At 40.6% G+C, this 24,333-nt stretch overlaps 1 protein-coding gene across 1 annotated transcript; it reads left to right on the top strand.

Annotated features, from left to right (window-relative positions):
- Positions 1-5,174: 5,174 nt before the first annotated feature.
- On the top strand, positions 5,175-19,497 carry LOC139450152 (heart- and neural crest derivatives-expressed protein 2-like). Its single transcript, XM_071231820.1, has 2 exons — positions 5,175-5,842; positions 18,293-19,497. The coding sequence occupies exons 1-2, from the start codon at positions 5,318-5,320 to the stop codon at positions 18,401-18,403; spliced, it is 636 nt and encodes a 211-aa protein (XP_071087921.1). The 5' UTR covers positions 5,175-5,317; the 3' UTR covers positions 18,404-19,497.
- Positions 19,498-24,333: the final 4,836 nt, after the last annotated feature.

Below are 24,333 nucleotides of genomic sequence, written 5' to 3'. Positions count from 1 at the left end.
CCACACAAAATGTTGTGGTTTATTAAAACTCGTGACTGAAAACAAGCAGCGCTTCCACTGATCATCTGAGGGGAAACGCACACTGTATACACCGGAACCTGTTTAATCTGGAACATTTGGGTCGTGGTTGGTAGAGCTTGGACACTGCTAACATATAACGCTATCACAGCGTTACCAGGACGCACACAATCCAAGGTTTCTACAAAGCTGTAATGTCGTCGTATTAATGATTTAACCAGTTAAAGATAATTCATTTTAATATAACCAGGCACCTCCTTAACCCACAGATTGTCTTTAATTTTCGAGAGAAAATAAAATTGTTATCAACCTGTCGCTGTTTTGCAATATTTTTTTATGTATTATACAACAATTATTAATATTTATTTAATAAACACATACTGTGTAAATATATTCAACACGTGCTTGCTTTGAGGGTATCAACTGGGCTGTGCCTGACGTCGTTGTAACATCTCACAACGAAGCCGCGGATGAGGAATAAAGTTATCTATTTTGGTAAAGCAATAGTTTGTTTGTTTAACGCCGCACTCAGCAATATTCCAGCTATATGACGATGGTATTATAACTGGAATATTGATTGCCTTCAGATGTTTCGGGGTGACTGTCTATTTATGAGTCATTGGCGTTAAACTGCCTGGCAATAGAAAGTCTGCACTTGAAAATTGGATTTGACCAAACAATTACAAACGTTATTTAAACTTTACGAGCCTGAAAACAGTCGCTGAAACACCACATACTTGTGTGAGTGAGTGAGTATGGTTTTACGCCGCTTTTAGCAATTTCCTAGCAATGTCATGGCGGGGAACACCAGAAATGGGCTTCACACATTGTACCCATGTGGGGAATCGAACCCGGGTCTTCGGTGTGACGAGGGAACGCTTTAACCACTAGGCTACCCGACTGCCCCCCACACACTGAAGGTTCAAAACACGACCGTGATACGTGTATGAAACACATCACCATCGAAAATATATTTCTTGTTTGTTTCATTTTTAGCTACCATCAAAAATTGGTGTACACTTTCTTTTGCCAGTCAATTTATATACAACTACTATTAAATAGGCATCCGAAACCCCACGACCAAAGTCAGGCATATTCATGTTTTAACGTATACTGTTTCATCTGACACGAAGGAAGGTTCAGTATACAACCGGATACCAGTCTGGACTTCTCTTCTTAAACAAGTCTGCATTGGTAACCATAGAAACAGATCTAACATACAAACAATCAAATGTAGAACCCAGACCTATGCTAAATCATTTCTTCCGGATACGATTAACCTGTGGATCACTCTCCCTGATGAAGTAACTAATGCTCGCCCATTCAAAGAATTTAAATCCCTAAGTAATCATTCTGATACAATTATTAATAACCTATGTATTTCTACACACATGGCTATGATTAAAAAAACGATATCACATGGCTGTAGTCCAGTCAGCAGTTCTACAAACATGGATATCCTTCAATCAGTTCACGACTTCATTGTCAAAAGGAGAAGATTTGAATAGCTTAATTTTATGCCTACAGTTGTTTTATTTCACAGACGCCAAGTGCTTCAATGGTTTGGCTTCATGTATTCCATTTGTGCATTTTGTATATTTATGTTTAGCACTATCTTATTTATAACCAGCTGTTGTTAATTTATTACCTGGAGGGGTATTTACATCAGCAAGTTTTGCTTGTTTACCGACCCAGATTTCTTTTGAAATAAAAATATGTTTAAACCATACACAATGCAGAACGAGGAAAATGCTGTACAGCATTATATGTGCGAGGGTAAACTTGACGCTCGTTGTTATATATTGGCAAATGTTTCGCTGTAAGCCATCACACCATAAGTATTTATACTCAAAGTAAAGTTTAAGTGTCGGAAATCTTGTTTTCTCTAATAAAAATCATTTTGATCAACCATACTGACGGGGGAAGAAAGTATACAACATGTTTGATGTTGGCTAAAAAAAAAAGAACCAAGAAATGGTTATTCGCTGGTGATGTATTTGATACGGGTATCACAGCTGTGTTTTTGGACCTACATTTGCAGTTTTTCCGCGACTGTTTTCAGCCTAGTAACGTTTTGAAAATACTGGTAATTGTTTGCTCAAATCCAATGTACAAGTATATATTATATTTGGCCCTGCAGTTTACGATAACCGCTATCCGGAAACATTGGCAGTTAGATATTAATATTGAACGCACGGCTGCACAAAGAAATACACACAAACAAAAGAGACTTTTCTGTCATGATTCTGACTATAAGAAATTATGCTTCCATTTGGTTATTAAATTAATTTCTTCTTTCTATCCTGACGAACCCGCGTCATTTCTCCGCGTAGAGCCACAAGGACCCGTATGTGCTAGGGACCATTATTGGTATCGATTATTCAATATGGTCGAAAGAATTATTCATACGTCGACCGATTCTGTATGCATGGCACGACATACACCTTGTCAGTGTGTTTATGACCTTATGAATATGGTTGGTTTTAGCAATATGTTTTGTCTTTTACAGCATAGATGAAAATATAACCGAATGCTATCTGTACATTAATTGTCTCCTCACATCATATGTAGATGTTTCATATTAATACTTTATACAAACCGAAACAATCATTCATAACATGATATAACATAATGTGAACATGAGTGAGTGAGTTGTGTTCAACGCCGCTTTTAACAGTATTCCAGTTATATCGCGGCGTGTCAGCTTGATGTGGGGGGAAAGCCCGAAGTGATGCAGGTCCCAGACGTTTACCACTTCGGTCAGACCTCAGACTAGGCTGGTAGCGATGTATGCGGGTCTTGTCTTGAAGAATGAATGTATAAGTTTCCGTTGAATATGAAATAGAGTTTACGTTGAATATGAAATAGAGTTTCCGTTGAATATGAAATAGAGTTTACGTTGAATATGAAATAGAGTTTACGTTGAATATGAAATAGAGTTTACGTTGAATATGAAATAGAGTTTCCGTTGAATATGAAATAGAGTTTCCGTTGAATATGAAATAGAGTTTATGTTGAATATGAAATAGAGTTTACGTTGAATACAGCAAGGAAAACCTCAGGTACACAATTTCAACACAACGGCGAAATTTATGAACAGCAAATTGTCGTAAGATACGAAATAAGATACTTCATTCTGAATATCAGTTTCTACAATGTTCAATTCGTAAATGTTTTTACGTGTGATTATATTAGTAAATGTCTTATTTTCTTATATACATATTATAAGATCTTATGGTTTCGTTTTTTCATATTTTAGTGCTATCTATCTGTGCAATATGAATTTCCTTTGGAATAATACCGTCTACAATACTGGTATATGGATTGAAAAGAATAAAGAAAAGTTGAAGTCTATCAGGTCTTCACTTGTACAAACTTCAAAATGCCACTTAAAGATATATGAAAATACAGATATAATAAAAGTGAAGGTTTCACATGCGCAAACAGAAGTACATATTGATAAATGAATTTTTACAAATGTTTTGCGGGACCCTGGTAGGTCACTTTTATTCATTTGTTCTTTATATCGTCCCACTGACCTGAACATTTGTGGTCAAGCAGTGGAGGTAAATGTGAAGCGTGTTGCGCCTCCACGCCACCGGGTGTCTGAGTTGATACAGCAACATCACAGCATGGTTTAATTTGACGAGGGGCGGTGTATATTAATCAACGCTCCATATTAAATACAATCTGTGAACACGTCATATTCCCCCTGCTACAATGAACGTGACTGGGTATGCCACGTGATCACTACATCAAATACTTTGTCCCTTAATGCAGGTTTTTATAGATTCGTTTTATCTTTGCGTCCCCTGGACAAATAAAATGTAACGTGTCGAAACATAATTCAGTTCTATGAGACTAATTTGAAGAAGTCACGTATAGCTGAAATACCGTTGATGCGGCTCCCAACAACATTCATTCACTCAGCATCGTAAAATGTCGTCGTGTTGCAGATATAAGGAACTTACTTTACTAACAGGATCAACTTTTTCAGAAGGTGTTCTTGATTTTTGCGGACTGTGTCTCTTTTTTTAAACTTGCGCAACCATGCTGTTTGTTCTTGGTCCCCTTTGATGTTGTGGAGACTTTTTTTAGAATACCCGTAACGCGTGGAGGAGTTCCAAGTGTATTGGTGTAAATATCCCTTCTTCTTTGGTCGTACGAGTCTTTTTGGAAGACCTCAAAATATTATGTAAATAACACTGTAACTGGTGGTATGAATACCAACTACGCACAATACTTTAGTTTAACAAGGGATATCAAATGTCGCCGAAATGTTTCGCATGCGCCAAACAACGCTTTTAAAGTGTTGAACGTCACAACACAACACTCCCACAGATCTGGAGAATAACACAGGTAAGTGAGTATGACTTGATGCAGAGATCTAACTAGCTACAACACAAAGCACTTCAAACACCAAGAAATAAAATATCCTGCAGTTGTGTGTTATCAGTTTGACAAATCTAGTATCTAGTGAGAGATGATCTAGCACTGTTGTGTAAGGTGACGGAGTAGGCTTGGGGTTTAAGAATTATCTTCATTTAAACAATTAGAGACATAGAAAACCACGGGAAACGGCGCGCTGTAAAAGCGTTAAAATTAAAAGGTTCAGTAATGTAACTTTTCAATTCACTATTTTGGTTGGCACTTGTCATTCAAAGAAAAAAAATCTGACGTATAAGGTTGACAACAAAGTAGTTTGTTATGGTAATGCAAGAATACATGAAATGTGACTGTCGATTGGCATCAGATCATCTTCCAACGCAGGCGTATTGTCATCATCTAGCATCACTGTGTGTGTATCGTGAAGTAATCCACACCCACCCGTCCACAGCCCCTCCCCACCCGGCCGCGTGTGCAGGGGTTTACGATGTTTACTGCCTGTCACTCCGCTGCCATTAGCAACCAGATTCTGGAACCAGCGAGCCGCTGCGATCTCAATTTGCTCGCGGACGCCATCAGCTGACAAGTGGGCGGAGCTCGGGGAAAGGGGCGGTGCTTGGTTTCATTAATGAAACTTGCCAGAAGAACGACGTCGCTGATTGGCCGAATCAACCTGACGTCATGGAGTTGGCTTTGATAAGATTCCCTCCACGGGTATCGCTTACATATGGAACTGAGTGCATTTAAAAGCAGGCAGCTTCATTGAGACATACACTACTACAGTCACATCTACAGTAGCTGCGAGTTGTGATTTCGAGTCGTGTAAAATCTTTTTCTGTTGGAATCTTGGATCGGATCCAATATCTCCGAGCACCGTGTGAATATTCTTCCCTTGTCACAGCTGTCAGACATCATGAGTCTCAGTGTTGGAGCTTACTCCCAGGGCTACCCGCACCCCGGCCCCCTCGGGCACGAGTTCTACCAGTACCCCCAGGTCCGCTACCCCGACCCCCACACTGATGCGGGGTACTTCCAGAACTGGATGCTGGGTGCCCAGGAGATGCCCGTGTCCCCCGATGCTTATGGCATGGGGCCAGGCTCACCCCCGATAGACCCCGCCACCCATGTTGTCTACTATGAGAACGGCATCAGGTGCGTCAAACGCCGCATCACGGCCAACAAGAAGGAACGACGACGGACCCAGAGCATCAACAACGCCTTCGCGTCGCTACGGGGGTGTATACCCAATGTTCCATCAGACACTAAACTCTCCAAGATTAAGACACTGCGTTTGGCAACAAGTTACATTGCTTATCTCATGGACGTATTAGCCAAAGACGACCCCAAACTGACAGAAGCCGGATTCAAAGCAGAGCTCACAAAAAAGACAGATAGACAGACAAAAACAGAAGAAGAAAAGAAAAGGAAAGAAGTTCAGGTAGTCATTTAAATCTTGTTTATATTTTACATGCAGGCTTAAAGTCTACCTCAATACGAGTACCACACTTACCGATAATACCCCAACAAAATGGGGGTGTATCAGCTTGATTGAGTCTTACCCTCGGCGGCGTTAAATGGGGGTGTGATGGAGACGTGTGCTTGTTGTGTGGTCGTTATCACAGGTTAAAAAATTATACAAAGCTAAAGTATTGTATTTTTTAATCAACAATTTATAGAAAAATATGAACATTTACAGAGAAATGCTCATTTCCGTTTCTGTTGCCTGAGTTAATGGCATAGTATTCTGTATATAAATTATTCCATCCTGTTGGGTTTTGCAAACAAAATAAAATTCTGCAGTTTTAGCCCAGAATATTGCCAGCCATGTGAAGTAAGGTTCCACGGTAATGTAGTCCTTATCGTAGCTTTCTGCAAATGGCTGGCATCCACGGCAATATCAGATAATATTTCTTTCTCCGATTCCGCCGCCAAATTTTAACATCTTTTTAATGCCTACACCGGCGTTGTCAAAGAAGGGGGACCTCCCCGCTTCTCAGGCAGTGGGGAGGGTTAGCGGCCGGGGTGGAGGGGGTTATCAAACTGTAATTAAAGCTGCCAGAAAAACAAAGGTCTGCCCCTAGAACTGACCCAACATTGTTAAGTCGGCTCATTTGTCTCTTTCAATTCAGGAACGGCCTAAACTATACCTCCCTCAGTCAGAAACGTATTTCAAGGTCACACACGAAACCATATGACTTATATTTTTGTAACTACAGGCATAGATAAATTCTCTACAAATACGCATTATTCGTACAATTATTCAAAAGTAGGCTTGGAAAACAAAACATTTATTTTGTTTAAGAACGCGTTCGTTTGTTAAAATTATCCGTCAAGCTACGAATTTCTAAAAATAATATTTGCAAATAGAATTAATAGGATTGCACATTTCGTGTCCCTATTAATTTATTTTGACAGAAAATATTTTCAAACTATTATAACTGTTACACAAAGTATTAAATCATCAGTGCTCAGTTCTTAAATGATATTACACTGTATTTGAAACAAGACTACACAAGTTAAAGCTGCTGTTTTAGGATAGGACGCAGTTCCAATTGTAACGGTATCATTTTATTTTTATGATTTTTTTTTTTATGGGTTACTAAATTAAAACAGAGCAACGCCGGTTTAGGACATGATTGCCAATTCCAAGAGAAACGCTATTTTGTCTTCGACTAATTTCCTCCTTTAAAGCAGATACCCGTTGACTGTGGGTCGTCACCTATCACTTTACAACGTTTTCAAGTTAAGACGTTGGAACTAAGAACCAAGTAGGGGCCGCCTGGAGGGAGGGATGATTTGCTACGTTTTCGCTCGGTGAATCTAGCGTCTATAGCCTGCTGAGACAGGACCAGGACAGACACGCGGCTTGTAGGCTTGAGAAACATTTACTGTCCTCGCCGTTAGTTTTCTATCATAATAACATCGCTAGCGTGGGTATCATTTTTGACAGACACAAATAGCCCGACCTGCCTCCATGTACATCTGGTCATTACGGCGGCCGTTATCATCACAATGATAGTTTCTATCAATTTGAGCGACATTTCATCAGATTTACGTGTTCATATTTTTTTTGTAAACATACTATCACGTGCAAATATTGTAACGTGTTAGCTTTATCTCCACTGGTGGAGTTAAAACCCTGGAAGTCATTTAAATAGGGAAATACAAACGCGACGCTGAAGACTCATTTAGATTCAATTCATTGTTGGTCCGAAAATGTAAAGTTTATTAAATTTGCGAAGGATATACAAAGTATGATAATAATATAATAATATCATGATAGAATAATATAATAACTAAACTCGTGTTTCCCCAAGAACTTCACCCATATAATCAAAAATTTCTTAAAAGACATTAACATTAGATACTAAAGATACGATATCAGCAAATCTTAAAGAACTGGAGTTGTGTTCGGTATTGTGTGCCCAGCAATTTGTCGCTGTTATACGTTTGAAATGTATTTTATAAATGACCGCGACTTTAACAGATGTGTCCATTCGAATCTCCATAATCTCCTCTTTATATCAGATCATATACCAACTGGAGCAAGTATTTCGCCCAGATCAAATCCTCAAGTCGGCGGTGTCGTTGTCCGTGAAGTGTCAACGTCGACCGCCGTTTTACACCTTCCCACAAAGACGCTCGCTAATTTCGCTTATTTCCGTGTATTTATCTAACGCTAATCACGATAATTAGAAACACAATCACACCGCGTGGTTTTAATTTAATTAACGAGAAACCACCAGGGACTTTTGTCAAAGTGAACGAGATAAATAGGATGATAGGGATGCGGCAATTGTCGATCTGAATCAACCGGGACGCGGACGCCCGAGAAACAGAAACTTCAAATATATTCATTCTTAAAAGGGAGGCCTCAAAAATTTAAGTGATTGATATTTGCTGAAAAACTATATTGGAGAACTGTTGGTTAGCCTTTACAGTGATATTCGTTACTGTGATGTTTTTCGTATCACAAGAGAGCATCAATGAGATATTACAACGCGTTTGATTAATATTAATATATCATGACAAGACACAAATTACATCAATGTCGAAAACGTTCTTTCATGTTTGTATACACATGGTGTCTGGATGCTGATTATCCATCAAAACATTTTTATTTCTCCCGTCTGTTTAGTTTTGTGCTAGGTAAACAGGGACGGTCATTGGTTTACATACACGTGAACTGCCATTCTAGAAATGTGACGGACTACATTACAAGAAATCTGAAAGGATTAAATATATCATGACGTCAGACGCTTTTAGAATCTGTCAATGACATGCAAGCAGTTGCCAAGAAATAGTATTTCGACATGACAAATACCATACACGTATTCTATACCGCTTTGACATACACCAGATTTCAAGCCACCGTTTCGTATCAATTGTGGAGACGTTCTATCACTGTAAGTGCAGTATCACGTAGATCAAATTTAAATATTTGTCAGAGCGGGGGTCAGAGGGGATATTAACGTAACTTGATGTTTTTCTTTCATTTTATTGACACCAGATAGCGAAACTTTTTTATTGAATAAATTTACATGAAATGAGTTGAAATATTTGAATAAGCTCGGACTACTGACACTAGTTGGTGGAGAACTTTTGTGCCACGATCAGCGGTCAATGGAATATTAAGGATAACGCAATTTACCAATTAAAACCAAACAACCTTTATACGCCTCCTTTAACACATCGCAGATAGGGATATTATTTCATATTTAATTCGTGATCAAATAAAACGTGTATTGATGACGGTGAAGTCCTGTGTAAAGTACTCACTCTACCATCCCACGGGGTACCATTTAGCATTTCCTTTTTATAATTAGGTTTCTAGAAAAAATAATCGTCCGTGATTGTCTGTATAAACTGTAACGGTAGCGACCCGGTCGTCATGAGGTTCATATCCACTGTGTATTTTTCCCCAAGTCTAATGTGCGGATTCCAGACCAAACGTCTTGACTTGTTCAGGTGCGCGAGGGAGACCGACCCGTCAAAACGTCGAGCTCAATCAGACCATTGCGATATCTAACAAGCATAGTTTATTTATTCAGGGGTTTTATTTTGAGGGCTACGTGGGTGATATTTAGCGTAAGTATAGCGTGATTTGAGGCAAGTCTCGTGTTTCCACGAGATGTCAGTCATCTCGAGTGGTCGATCGCTTTCAGCTGTCACCAAATCACACAAAACTTGGCTAAAACTCCTGATTTCTCGCACGTAGCGCCGGTCAAGATTTGTTAAAAAGTCTCACCCAATTTCTTACTTCCTTCTCCACTTGTCACCCCGTCGGAATCGTCAATCTTAACTCTCAGAAGAAAATAACATGGAAATACTTTTACCCCGTAATTCCAACTGTTAGCAAGTATCACTAACCAATGTCTTATTTCGTATAACATCACTCTTATGTTGTAGCGATATACGTGAAATCGAGGCTGCTACCACCTGTTTATATCATAGTGTAGTTTGGTAGTTAACTATAGATATCATATATATTTAATATAAGTAACTAGTATGTAAGATATCAGTCCCCAACACTGTACCTAATACATGAAACACGTGACACGTTCAACATAACTCTTGTAGAACAATGGCACCAAACTGTGTTAAACATTGGTGCCATCAATATCGGTTGTAATGCTTCTGTTTACATGTTCTTTAGCGATTACAAGTATTTCCATCTTGAATAGGGACACAGAGCCGGCGCGACGTCAGTAACAACACAGGCGTCACCGAGGCTGTAACACAAAAAAGTTGGTAATCTATAATATTTCCCTCCAAGAAATCAACGTAACAATTGCAACAAATACTATATACACCCTCTAACACTTAAACCCAACTCGGGCAGTATGTAATATGTTTACTAAGCAACAATGGTGACTAACCATGAGATAAGGGACCTTTTGGATTCTCATTATATTTTAATACCACAGTCTCTTCGGAACATAATAAAAAATTTCACAAACTTCAATTCATATTTACAGCGATGCATGGCCTCAAACATTTGGACCCATTTTCCGACTTATAAATGTAATAATTGCAGTTTTTATACATGATATCTGATGAATTGAAAGTAGTCATGTATGCAGAAAGGTTTTGAAATACGATCTAGCGAGAGAAGATATTTTTGTACAGTCCGCACACATGGCTATCTTCACTGAAATACGTTGACGTCAAACGTCTTATGACGCCACAGCACAATTGTATCCTAGGAACCATAAAGTCCCCTTTCTCCTGGTGGGACACAGTTTATATCCTCTCAGGCAATATATGATAATACCATACTCAGACAAATATATGATCTATCCACACATATTTAATGCCCTGCTCGGACACTATATGCTATATCCCCTTACAGTTAATACCCTACTCAGACAATATATATGATCTATATCCACCGACGGTTTATACCCTTCTCAGACAAAATATAATATATACCCCCTATAGTTAATATCATACTTGATATATATACGCGCCTGTGGCTTCTATACCACGAACTGATGGATGTCATGCTAAGTTGTTTCTTCTGTGATGAAATCATACAATATTCTGGTGAAATGCCCATATGCCACAGGTTCAGCCTATTTCTGTATACGATAGTTCTTTGAATGTGGTTGACAGGGATTAAATCTTCTTATCTGTGTAGTCCCCTCCCCTCCCAGGAGGCACTGGTGATATGGGGTAATATTGATGTTTGATCTCTGTAAAGTGAACACTAAATATATTCCATTTCCCCACGGCGGGTCGGATATCGCCATTGTTTCACTCCATCAACCTGCCGCCCTATTGTCTTAAACAGCTAATGAATCAAACATTATTATCCAAAATGATCAGCAAATTTAATTTGATTATTTGTCAATTAACTTGTCTCAATAATTTCCCTGATCGGTGTGGAATTGAGCGAGTGAAGAGGATATCGGTTTTAATAAAGCTAATTGCTAATTCGACGATAGCCTCCACTGTAGCGGTGTAGGGGAGGGAGGGAAACTCGGATCTGACGGCGATCGAGCAGGAGACAAGCGTGTTTTGTGTGTCAGCTATCAATAAAATTCCCAACATCGCCAGTTTATTTGATTAAACAACGACATGTCTACTCCCCGCATCTGGGCTCCAGGAACCACAACCGGTTGTTCAAACGAATTTAGCCTCCGTCGTCAGTGCTACACGTGCACTTGCGCCTAAATGCACAGTAACACGCGCATGGAAATTACACGAAATGATCAGTTATTGTTGTTTATTGGCAAAACAGCGATCAACTTTCACAGTCGCACGACGCGCACGCGCAAACACACGCTCTAAACAGCAAGGTTGTAATTTCCTTATTGAAGTAGGCGGGGAAATGTGACATCCGCGGAATCAAGGTTTGTAGAGAAGTCGTCCGCGAGGACTGGTCAGGGGAAAAGGTTGGCGGACGCGTCGCACAGCCAGCAAACCAGTCATTCCGTCATAATTTCATAACCAGCGGCCATATGCTGCCGGGAGTCTAGGTTCAAATTTCTGAATTTTAAACAATGATGAGCCTCAACCGTTTCTGTAGAATGACGACAGGAGCGAGAGAGAGAAGAGATGTGACTGTGCTCGATAATAGGGAAGAGATGTGTGACTGTGCAAGAGAGTAGGAAATAGAGGTGTGACTGCACGAGAGCAGGGAATAACTGTGTGCGTGTGTGCAACTGATAGAATACAGATGCATAGATAGCATAGATAGCATAGATACAGGAACACATACTGAAACACGTGGACATTCATTTTACAATATGTGACATTATATATTATGTGAGGACATTTAAAACTATTGGCGGGAGTATCGCAGTTCTTAGACGTATACCCATGCTTTGAATCATTGCGGGTATGGCGAATCTTAGTCACGGCGAGTTAAAGTTGTATTAGTGCATATGTCCATTTGTCGTGACATTGGGGAAAATGCGCCATTTGCTGTGGTATTTAATTCAGGCTGTTAACATTTAACAACTTTCATAATAGAAACCATTTTGATGGTTAGTGTTAACTGTGAGAGGTTGAGAATCGCGTGTAGGGTAAGCAACGGGTTGGGGTTTGGGGGTGGGGCTGATGGTGTGGGAGGGGACATCGTTATGGCCGTGAGGAGGAAGTGGGAACCCAGAGTGCAGCATCCCCAGAATTGAAGTGATTCAAGTAGCAGGTTAATTCCCCTCAGCCTCCGATAGCAGCGGAATTAAGTCAAGCGCCCCTCAAGACCTACAAGACATTACAGGATAATTTTTATTTCAATTTAATGGGAAGAAAATATGCCGACTCTAGGAGCAATGACAGCATCGAGAGAGAAATCGGCTATATCTATATCTAGTTACGCCAAGGTACTTTGAAATTGATAAATCTTAAACGAAACAAACATTTTAGGCTAATTTAGACGAGAGATATTGTGGAGGGTTTAATTGTGAATGACTGCCTCACGACCTTATAACGACGGGACCCAGGGCCATCACCTACCAATCGTTCATGTATTTATCTTGATTAAAAAATATATAAGTACCGAAAATAATATATTGTATATTTCAAACAATTCAAATACTATTCGCTACACTGTATTAGATTCAAACACAATACACGACCTTGTGTAAGATTAAAACAATACAAATAAAATACACAACACTACATTGCACACGATTTAAACAATTCAAATACAACACAATACAATACATTGTATGATATTTAAACATTTCACCACCTTGTATATAATTCAAACAGTTCAAATACAATACTGTATACATTGTACAAGATTCAAACAATACAATACAACACTCTATACTGTACATGATTCAACAATATACAAATACAACACAATGAAGTACGATTCAAACAATTCAACTACTAATACGATTCAAATATAATTTCTATATTCTATACGATAAATAATCAAATGTAAATACAAACCGCACTACATATAAGATTCAAACATCAACATACTTTATACTACATCGAGTATTATTAGAACAATGCCGACAGTGTGAGACATACATCCCCCGATATTTTGTTGTGAGCGGAGGGTAGAAAAGACATCAATATGTCACAGGATAGAGATGGGGGGGGGGGGGGGGGGGGGGGGGGGGGGGGGGACTCCCAGACGTACTCGGAGATATCTCAATACTTCAAAGGAAAGCAACATAAAATAAATAATTTCTATCTCCCCAATATATCCAGACAGAAGAATTAATGGCAGTTTCCAACGTGATTTGATAACATATATATATGTGTTATCTGAGTATAAACGTCAATTGGGCGTAGAAATATCTTTCTCTAAATATTTCAAACACGAAGTATTTTGTTGGGTTTTCCAACTTGGAATCAGCTCATTTGTAAAACACACAGTTTATCGTTAATAATATTCAGATAAGTTTCAGTAATATGGAATAATTACTTTTTACATCATAAATAATTATAAATAATATATCTTAATTTCAAAGAGCTTATACGATCATTAAAATATAATTAGATGGTTTTGTTGCGATAAATGCATATGTTGCTGCAGCGCTACTTGTCAACATTCAACCAATACTGACCCTAGTAGTTCGTTTTTTGTTTTTTAAAAAAAAACCTCAAACCTCAAGCACAGATAACATTTTCCTAGCAAAGTATTTCAATACTTGCGTCATATGAAGGATATCAGACTGGATGTTCAGCCCAGTTCATATTGTAACCCTTTCCCCTTGCTTAGCACTTGAAAGCACGGGCTTCCATAGATGTGTATAATAAACCGAATTTGTGTAAATATTTAAAAATCTTATACCGCCTCGAAGACAAGCGATGTTCAAGCCGGTGCGCAAAATCTCGCTGATCTTGTCAAATGACACATTTAATCCCGTCGATAGATGTCCAGAATTACCACGGCAAGTACACTTCCAATTCGGATACGTGGAAAAATAATCCACGATATTTTTTATCGAAATTTATGACAATTCCTGATTTGTCCGACTTTATCGTTATCGACGTACCAGCAATTTACTGGCAACTACTATAGGACCTATACTATGAATTCTCTATTATACAGCATATGCTAAGGAAACAGTTATTTATAAATGAGTTGTTGAATTCTGAAGTAGCTTGGGAAAAGACAAGCGATAAGAGACTACAGATTGGTATCAGTTCCCCACAATAACATAAACACAGTTGATGAATAAGGATCACATTTCCTGTCCCCGGTCCGCAGACTTCCACGCGGACTCAAATGCTACTCAAGCACTCAGTAAAATGTAAAGAGAATTTAATTTTCTTTCGAGCGATAGAGCGTAATAATTCATGAGAATGCTTTGAGATTTGGCGTGGCGCTCTCGTTCTGCAGATACAGGGCAGTGTAATACCCGCCCATTAAGAAAGCATTACGTCAAACGGAATCTATATCCATACACATTTAAAAATAAATACCGTTCGAATTATATCTAAATGTAGAAAACTAGTTTGCGGGTTAAATGCATGATGTCGTTAAGGACTATATATTTCAATGAACAGATTGCCTGTTTAATGGGCTGAGCTTTATTTGGGTATACATATACGCATTTGATTTTATTCAGAAATATTTTCGTTGATATTTTAACGAGAAAACTGATCAGGGCTTATTTTTGACATTGCGTTCCTAGTATTGAAGAAGTATCACACAGTATGTCAAAATGGGTTTATTTCCGAAATGCACACACTTCGGAGTACTATCCTCGCGCTGGTCTCGTGTCAAGGGATGTGCTGATGTTGTTGTATAGAGGGGGGGGGGGGGGGGGGGGGGGGGCACGTGCCGGGAATACAGTCCAGGCACCCTCACGCTGGTAGGAAGGGGGGTCTGGAATATGCCTTGCTTCTGTTTAGTAATGGGAGCTGTGTCTCTGACTGATTGAAGGTTCCTATTGCATCCGTCGACAAAACACTTCCAACTGATACTCGTTATTTCGGATATGTCTATAGGAATTTCATTCACTGTGAATCAAAGAAATTAGAAGAACGAGCATTTTGAATGATGTATAAAGTTCGTTACTGTTAGATCTCATACTTTATACTTGACCGTGTCCCCATTTCACTGAAAACTCTTAATGATATTCAGGAAATAGTGTAACTGAATTAATCATCTTTGATTTATATTTCCATGGTAGTTACTTTTTGTATATTATCTTGCGGTTTTTCACGAAACTTTTACGTCTTGTTTCTAAAGTCGAAATATGTGTTAAATATTTATTTATTGTTTTCTTCCGTTTTGACCGATTTCAATGTCCATGATGGCGGATCCAGTGACTCCAGTCAGTTATATCAGCGCACTCCTCGCGGGACATGACTAGAATCACGCGAGCCTTGTGTAAACGTTTCTGGTAAAATTGTACCAATGACTAGTTACATTTGGAGGTACAGCGACACCGTCTCATGATGTCACTGGGGACAACATGGGGCAAGACTATTTGTTTGTTTGTTGTTTAACGCTGCAATATTCCAGCTATGTGACGGCGATCTGTTAATAATCGAGTCTGAACCAGACAATGTAGTGATTGACAACATGACCATTGATCCACGCAGTGGGATACGATGATATGCATCAACTAAGTCAGCGAGTCTGACCACCCGATTCGTCGCCGCTTACGACAAGCATGGGTTTCTGAAGACCTATTCGTTAGCCGGATCTTCACGGATCTGAAGTTATTGACAGATCGCACCGTTTCTCACTTTACAGGACATTTTATAACATCACAATATATATTTTGAATATAGATTTGTCAAGGGTACCCCAAAAAATGAACGTGGGAAGAAAACCGGAATGGGGCCAGGCGTATGCGTCCTTAAATCTCTTTGTAAGGACTTTATAAATACAGATTAATGTTTCCTTCACAAGAACATAATAATTGTACAATTATTGATAGTGACAGTTTTCTTCCATAGTACTATGATAGTTATCCAACCCATGACAGGCTTATACCACTGTTTTCTGTTAAAAAAGAGGCATTATTAAGAAGGTCTTTGAAAGGCCTTAATATAAAGAAGTATGCAAAATTTGTATTCTTCGCTTTAAAAACGATTTTCTTTCTAAAAGATGTTCCAGTTATACAAACATGTATAATATAGTGAAATGTTCTCATCAGTGTAATGTATGAAAATAATATCAATAGTGTATCTGTACTTGCAGCGCTCTCATCACGTGACGGTACATGTGTGATAGTTGATAGCGATAAATACTTCATTTACGGAATAAGTAAAGATTTCAATTAATTCCCAGTACCTACATGTAGAAACAAAGGATTTGATGTCGCTGTGTCGCATTTTTTTGAGAATATTGTAAAGTCGACCACACACGTGTCAACTATTAGCATGTTTTAAAAAAAACAAAATGCATGTTCATGTGTCACACGATCCTAATTTTGCATCAACCCCCACAAATACGCCCAAATACTCTCACTGTGGATGATGCCCCAATATTTCAAAATACGTCATTGCTTGTTAAAATATTTATAAAATCGTTTCAAATTTTAATAAGCAGTTAGAAATGAATCCCATCACCGGCTCCCACAAACTCCACATCTTTAGATGTTAATTTTCTCCCAGCGTTTTCACTATGGCAATAGGCAATTATTCCGATGTAGGAACTCGCGGGCGGCCAGGCTCGTTACCTAAACACGATTAACGCAAGAATCTCCTGTTGGGGCGAGCTATGGCCCCCTATAGGGGTGAGATAGAAGGGGAATTTCTTCCCAGGCTGCCTCACTGGGAATCCCGACCTTCGTGTTACAGCGCGGCCATCTCGCCATGGCTTCACATGTTCGCTCTCACATATCTTTCAACATATATTTACATGTACATATTTTCTAGCGGTCTTCAATTTACAGGTCACAGCGTGAGGGAATGTTTTTTCTGCAGTTCTCAACTATCCGCGGAACTAACCACTTACGACTCGGAAAGAATCTGACGTTCATGTTCTTGTTTCCAATTCAAAATTAGTTTTCCCATGGCAATTTTTAAAAGTTGGGTTTCGAACTAAACATACTTAGTTCTATGTGTATAAATTGTCTAACCTGACACGGAGCCTAGTTGTCTGACGGGGCTTCGTAGCACGATGCGCTGTAATTGAACAGGAAGTATCAATGCGTCTTGAAGGGGGAGGGAGAGATTTGTCGACATCTTGTTTGGAGGGTAGGGGGTCGGGGTAAGGAGGGTACGGGTCGCAAGGTAGCATCCCCCAACCCACACGTGCATAGTTCGAGTTGAACTCAACCCTGAATCTTGACCCGTGGGTTTTAATAATAAACTAACTGTATCCGAGCATATTGGTGCCACTCTCAGAGGTGAAGCTGATCACTTCCGGCAGTTAACATGCACGTGCTGTGACGTCATCAAAATTAGCGTCTCCTCGGAAGGGGCAGGTGAGATGGGAGGGACTGTCCCGGCGTTCCGTGGTTTATTACAGATCAATGACACATGGCGAGCGCTTCAAGGACCGTGACAGACGGTGACGTTAAGCAGACGCGGTGGGCTAGAGGACAAGACGGATTCCGGGCAACTTGCAGATATTCACCGGAGCAATGACGATTACAATAAATTCATGGCAGATGCCTTGTAATTCCTCAGATCGATAAATCCCGTCGGTCTCCCGCCTGACACCACCTCTACAGCGGCATACCGTTGGGGAAGGGGCGTCTCGTGTGGCTTCAGAACGAGGTTATGACCTTCAAGAGACAGACATCTGACTGACAGACTTGAAAAGAGAGAAAAATGTACATAATTTGTGTGTCACTTGCACGTGCAAACATAAACATGTCAGGATGTCGCTACTCGTAATGCGTCACTAAAAGAACAGCGCAACAAAAGCCACACTATAATTTGTCCTATTTGTACTTAATGGCCTGTTTTGTTTCATTGAACTGAAATTTTACTCTCTCTCTTTTACTTTTAGGAATCTAGTAATTCGTGCGACAGCGATGCCGGAAGTCCGTCGTCGGAGAAGAAAGGAAAAGGAAGGACAGGATGGCCGCAACATGTGTGGGCGTCAGAACTGAAAAACTGATGACGTAGAGCACATCATTTTGGCCAATTTATAGACCAGCACTAATTTCAGTGTGTTGTTTACAAGGCACAGATTTCTATGGCGTTTAGCACAAGGCGGAGTTTTTACAAACAGGGGCTCAGAAGAGCCGGAAGTTGACACACAGACCGGATGTGATGTCACTGAAAGGACAAACGTGAGATGTTGGATTTACGAAGTCATGCCAAAGATTTTCGGATGGGCGGTGAGCTGTTGATCAGCGAGTTGTTGACGCCTGAGAATTCCCCACAAGGAGGACTCCGCTCCAGACGACAGGGGCTACCGGTGCTGTACGACCGTCTGCAAGATACTAAACTAGTGCTGTGTGACAAATAGTTCTCGGACCGATCTCCGCGCTGCTCGGGGGGAAATGAAGGGAGGGTTATCGCTATCAATGACCCCAGAGACGCTCGTCTGGGGTGGGACGCCCAGGAGAGCCTGATGAATGACCAGGACGATCCCGGGGGTGGGGGAGGGGCAGACTGCCGCCTGCTCTGCCAAGGTCATGGAAGGTCCCAAGGCGTACACTTTTCCCAAAGTGAAGTTTGACATTGAAGTCATATCGTGCTACAAACACAACGTCATATGACCATGTTTTTCAAGACATTCACTAATTTATTCACTTTTGATGTGTGTGCACATTCAAATATCCAGACTGTCACGTGATCTCATTGTGTCTCGACTTTGCACAATATTGACACCGACCATGCAGTATTATGTGGGCATTCGTCCACACGTTCAGTGTACCCTCGTTCATCCGAACTTGTGTAATAATCAGTTATATTGACGAACAAACGGTTTCCGAACGAAACACAAATATTTGTTCGCAGCGAACTTGAGGTGTATGGATAAACGAGGGCGCGCTGTTGCCGGGCACTGTTTGTATGAAATATCAGTATTATGTGGAGATGTGGAGACTGGCGTTCATGGCATCATCTGTTATGTAGCTACTCGGTTGTATGTAACTTAGGGATTAGTCTGTGTTCATTCGGCTGTTCATCTAGTCACGTGTGCCGACGACTGTGTGTATGTATATTAGAGCGTGAGAGTGCTGTTCCAGATAGAGATCACATTGTCTGTACAGAGAATATTTCATGTCGTGAAAATATTGAAAATTACATAGAAATTAAATGACTATGATTGTAACAAATGAACTTTGTTTTTCATTGTCTGCATGGATTTGAGCACAATACATATTTATTGATTATAGTCTTGGGCGAGATCTACCAGGTTGTACCGGGGAATCTCTAGAAGACATGCTGCGCCTTCTTGATTCCTTCTCTGTTATTACATTTTACTGAATAATTTTTCCAAAGCCACGTGGTGATATTCTTAAGAAATATATTTCAGCAACAAAAACATGATCATTTTTATTTGTCGAAGTGAAGGAAACGTAATATATTGTTGTTAAATGATACTTATGTCATTTTTATCCCCTTGTTTGAATAGCGATCAGGTTGTCCGTCCGTCCGTCGGCAGGCCGTTTTCCGTTTCCGGTGAAGAACTCCTGGGCCCACTTGCACAAAGCGATCTTAGCGCTAAGACTATTGTAAGCCTATGTTAAAGTATGGGAGTTAAGATCATCTTAGCACTAAGATCGCTTTGTGTAAGTGGGCCCTGAACCGTTTAATATTTCTTGGTGAAACTTGTTATACAGATCAGTAGAGCTGTGAACTGGGGCCTTTCGATGAATTGGGATATGTTTTTATTTATTTTATTTCTTGCATGTTTGTGCCTTTTGGGATAATTTCTTTTTTCATGATTTGTTTTCATGAAGACAATGACTTAAAATGAAGGCAGTGCTCGTTTCCGGAACTCCAAAACCGTTGGGATATTGAAAATACTGAACAGCCAGCCATATTTTTCTTCTTCACTGAACTGCAGTCATCCAATGGTAGTATGGGCTATAAAACTCCATTTCCGATTTGCACCAGAACAGGGTGGATGTCATCGCCTGATGACTCTTGTTCATATCGATTTACTATTTAATTCTAATTTATTATGTTCAAGTTTGTGTAAGACTAGGGTGGTGGATTGCATACACCTAGTAATGTACAGTGTAAGTGTAACTAGCGTGATAAAAATAGAATATAATTAATATGTGTATTTACCGGGTCTTTATTACTGGAAAGGAAAGTCCGTGATTTGGGGAGGGTGTTTATAAACTGAGTGCCCTATCCATGTAACTGTTAGAATTTAAGTTTCTGATATATCAATTTCTCAACACGGATTCCCAAGCACAGGATGAAACATTGATAAGGAATGGTTATCACCCTTTAATATCCGCTTGTATTCGGCAGGTGGTATTTACCTTCACTACATTAAAAGCGTGATGTGAATCACGCAGTTCACAAAATGTTGAAGATTTCAGTCATTTTACACATTAACTGTACCATATACATAGAGGGTAATTGCAGCATGCTAAGTTAACGTGAACCTTTGACCAATCAGAATCGAGTATTTTCAAAACGTCATGGTAGAATGTGATGGTTGCATGGAACAGATATTTCATACTTTAATAACACTGCTTAGCTCATCTGGTGGAGGGTGGAGTTTCTGGTACACTCTACCGTTATGCTTGGCACCTGTGTGGGATGAGGCTAGACCAGTTACATGTATCTGACACGCTCTTGAGTCTGTCAGACAGGACAAAGTAATATCAGAGTATAGCGTCAGTTATGTTATTCGCGGACTTAAAAGCGTTATTTCTATTTACAGATTTACCAATTATTATAACATTCCCATGACGTGAAAATTAAGGTGTAAAAAAAGCAACATAAAACGTATATTTTTATCCCGGCGTTTCAGTGTTTCAATTAAAACAAATCTGATTAAGCTGTCAATTTCTGAAGTTCGTAGGAGTTTAAAAAATCGTCCTGTGCGACTCTGAAGCTGTGGACGAACGGGGGTCTGGATGGCGCCGGGGAAATGAGCGAAGGACATTACACTGTTATTCAATAAAGATTATTAGCCAAATTAGCCGGTGTTCTGTTGATGTCGTTACTAAGGCTGGGCCCCGCTATCAATCAGTCTGTTACATCAATTGAAAGCCTCCATATTAAATTATAACCATGTGGTCAGTGTAAAGCGCCTCCATAAAGAAATTAAACTCGACGCGGCGCAATTCGCCCAAGTTGGCCGTCGTCCGATCTCACGGTAAATAAGATAATTTTCTCGAGAACGTCAAAATTCTGAATAAATCGTTACTTCCAGGTTGAGGACTTAGCAAGGCTGAGTCAGTTGGCCACAGATCGAAGCGAAGTCATCGTAATCGAAACCGCCCTTGGGGTCGGGTTTTTCTGGGCGCCTCCCTCTAGGCAGCGAAATGGGCGAATTAAGCTTTGAAGGAGTTGCCTGGTAAGCGGCATATTTCTGTCTTGATGCTCGACACATGCTAACTAGCTGAGTGGAAACTGTGAGCGCAAACTGGCACCGTCACCACGTCAGGCATGGTTTACAACGCTGTGCATGATGGCGCTAACACAAACAGTATCCTTTCAACATCTTATAACAATCACAAGTGATTAGTTTAATGAAGTACCTTATATGTTGCGTGTTGATCAAAGGAATCATGAACGAGTGTTTCGGTATTGCAAACGTATAGAATGTTATTGTTAGAATTATATAGTTTCGTTTTTGTTATGACAAGTTGCTCACATTGACTCTCTGGAGAATAAGCAGGACAGGACAGGGGGCAATGCTTCCCGCCCACAGAACGGGGAATATTGCCAATGTGGCGTTAAAAGACCAGCGGATCAGGGAATATTGCCAATGAGGCGTTAAAGGACGAGAGGGGATCAGGGAATATTGCCAATGTGGCGTTAAAGGACGAGAGGGGATCAAGGAATATTGCCAATGTGACGTTAAAGGACGAGAGGGGATCAGGGAATATTGCCAATGTGGCGTTAAAGGACGAGAGAGGATCAGGGAATATTGCCAATGTGACGTTAAAGGACGAGAGGGGATCAGGGAATATTGCCAATGTGGCGTTAAAGGACGAGAGGGGATCAGGGAATATTGCCAATGTGGCGTTAAAGGACGAGGGGGGGGATCAGGAATATTGCCAATGTGACGTTAAAGGACCAGGGCGGATCAGGGAATATTGCCAATGTGACGTTAAAGGACGAGAGGGGATCAGGGAATATTGCCAATGTGGCGTTAAAGGACGAGAGGGGATCAGGGAATATTGCCAATGTGACGTTAAAGGACAAGGGAGCGCCAGGGAATATTGCCAATGTGGCGTTAAAAGACCAGCGGATCGGGGAATATTGCCAATGTTGCGTTAAAGGACGAGAGGGGATCAAGGAATATTGCCAATGTGACGTTAAAGGACGAGAGGGGATCAGGGAATATTGCCAATGTGGCGTTGAAGGACGAGAGAGGATCAGGGAATATTGCCAGTGTGACGTTAAAGGACCAGAGGGGATCAGGGAATATTGCCAATGTGGCGTTAAAGGACGAGAGGGGATCAGGGAATATTGCCAATGTTGCGTTAAAGGACGAGAGGGGATCAAGGAATATTGCCAATGTGACGTTAAAGGACGAGAGAGGATCAGGGAATATTGCCAATGTGACGTTAAAGGACCAGAGGGGATCAGGGAATATTGCCAATGTGGCGTTAAAGGACGAGAGGGGATCAGGGAATATTGCCAATGTGACGTTAAAGGACAAGGGAGCGCCAGGGAATATTGCCAATGTGGCGTTAAAGGACGAGGGGGGGATCAGGGAATATTGCCAATGTGACGTTAAAGGACCAGGGCGGATCAGGGAATATTGCCAATGTGACGTTAAAGGGCGAGAGGGGATCAGGGAATATTGCCAATGTGACGTTAAAGGACGAGAGGGATCAGGAATATTGCCAATGTGACGTTAAAGGACCAGGGCGGATCAGTGAATATTGCCAATGTGACGTTAAAGGACGAGGGACGGTCAGGGAATATTGCCAATGTGGCGTTAAAGGACGAGAGGGGATCAGGGAATATTGCCAATGTGACGTTAAAGGACGAGAGGGATCAGGGAATATTGCCAATGTGACGTTAAAGGACAAGGGAGCGCCAGGGAATATTGCCAATGTGGCGTTAAAAGACCAGCGGATCGGGGAATATTGCCAATGTTGCGTTAAAGGACGAGGGGGGGATCAGGAATATTGCCAATGTGACGTTAAAGGACCAGGGCGGATCAGGGAATATTGCCAATGTGACGTTAAAGGACAAGGGAGCGCCAGGGAATATTGCCAATGTGGCGTTAAAAGACCAGCGGATCGGGGAATATTGCCAATGTGGCGTTAAAGGACGAGAGGGGATCAGGGAATATTGCCAATGTGACGTTAAAGGACGAGGGAGGATCAGGGAATATTGCCAATGAGGCGTTAAAAGTCGAGTTAGGATCAGGGAATATTGCCAATGAGGCGTTAAAAGTCGAGTTAGGATCAGGGAATATTGCCAATGTGACGTTAAAGGACAAGGGCGGTTCAGGGAATATTGCCAATGTGACGTTTAAGGACGAGGGGAGATTAGGGATTATTGCCAGTGTGACGTTATTGGCAATGTGACGTTAAAGAACGAGGGGGGATCAGGGATTATTGCCAATGTGACGTTATTGTCAATGTGACGTTAAAAGTCGAGTTAGGATCAGGGAATATTGCCAATGTGACGTTAAAGGACGAGGGAGGATCAGGGAATATTGCCAATGTGACGTTAAAGGACGAGGGAGGATCAGGGAAAATTGCCAATGTGACGTTAAAGGACCAGGGCGGATCAGGGAATATTGCCAATGTGACGTTAAAGGACCAGGGCGGATCAGGGAATATTGCCAATGTGACGTTAAAGGACGAGGGAGGATCAGGGAAAATTGCCAATGTGACGTTAAAGGACCAGGGCGGATCAGGGAATATTGCCAATGTGGCGTTGAAG

This window comes from Haliotis cracherodii, unplaced genomic scaffold (assembly GCF_022045235.1).
Source record: "Haliotis cracherodii isolate W230 unplaced genomic scaffold, xgHalCrac1.p SCAF_8, whole genome shotgun sequence".
Lineage (NCBI taxonomy): Eukaryota > Metazoa > Mollusca > Gastropoda > Lepetellida > Haliotidae > Haliotis > Haliotis cracherodii.
Note: the sequence above shows the minus strand (reverse complement) of the source record. Positions and strands in the feature narration are given on the sequence as shown.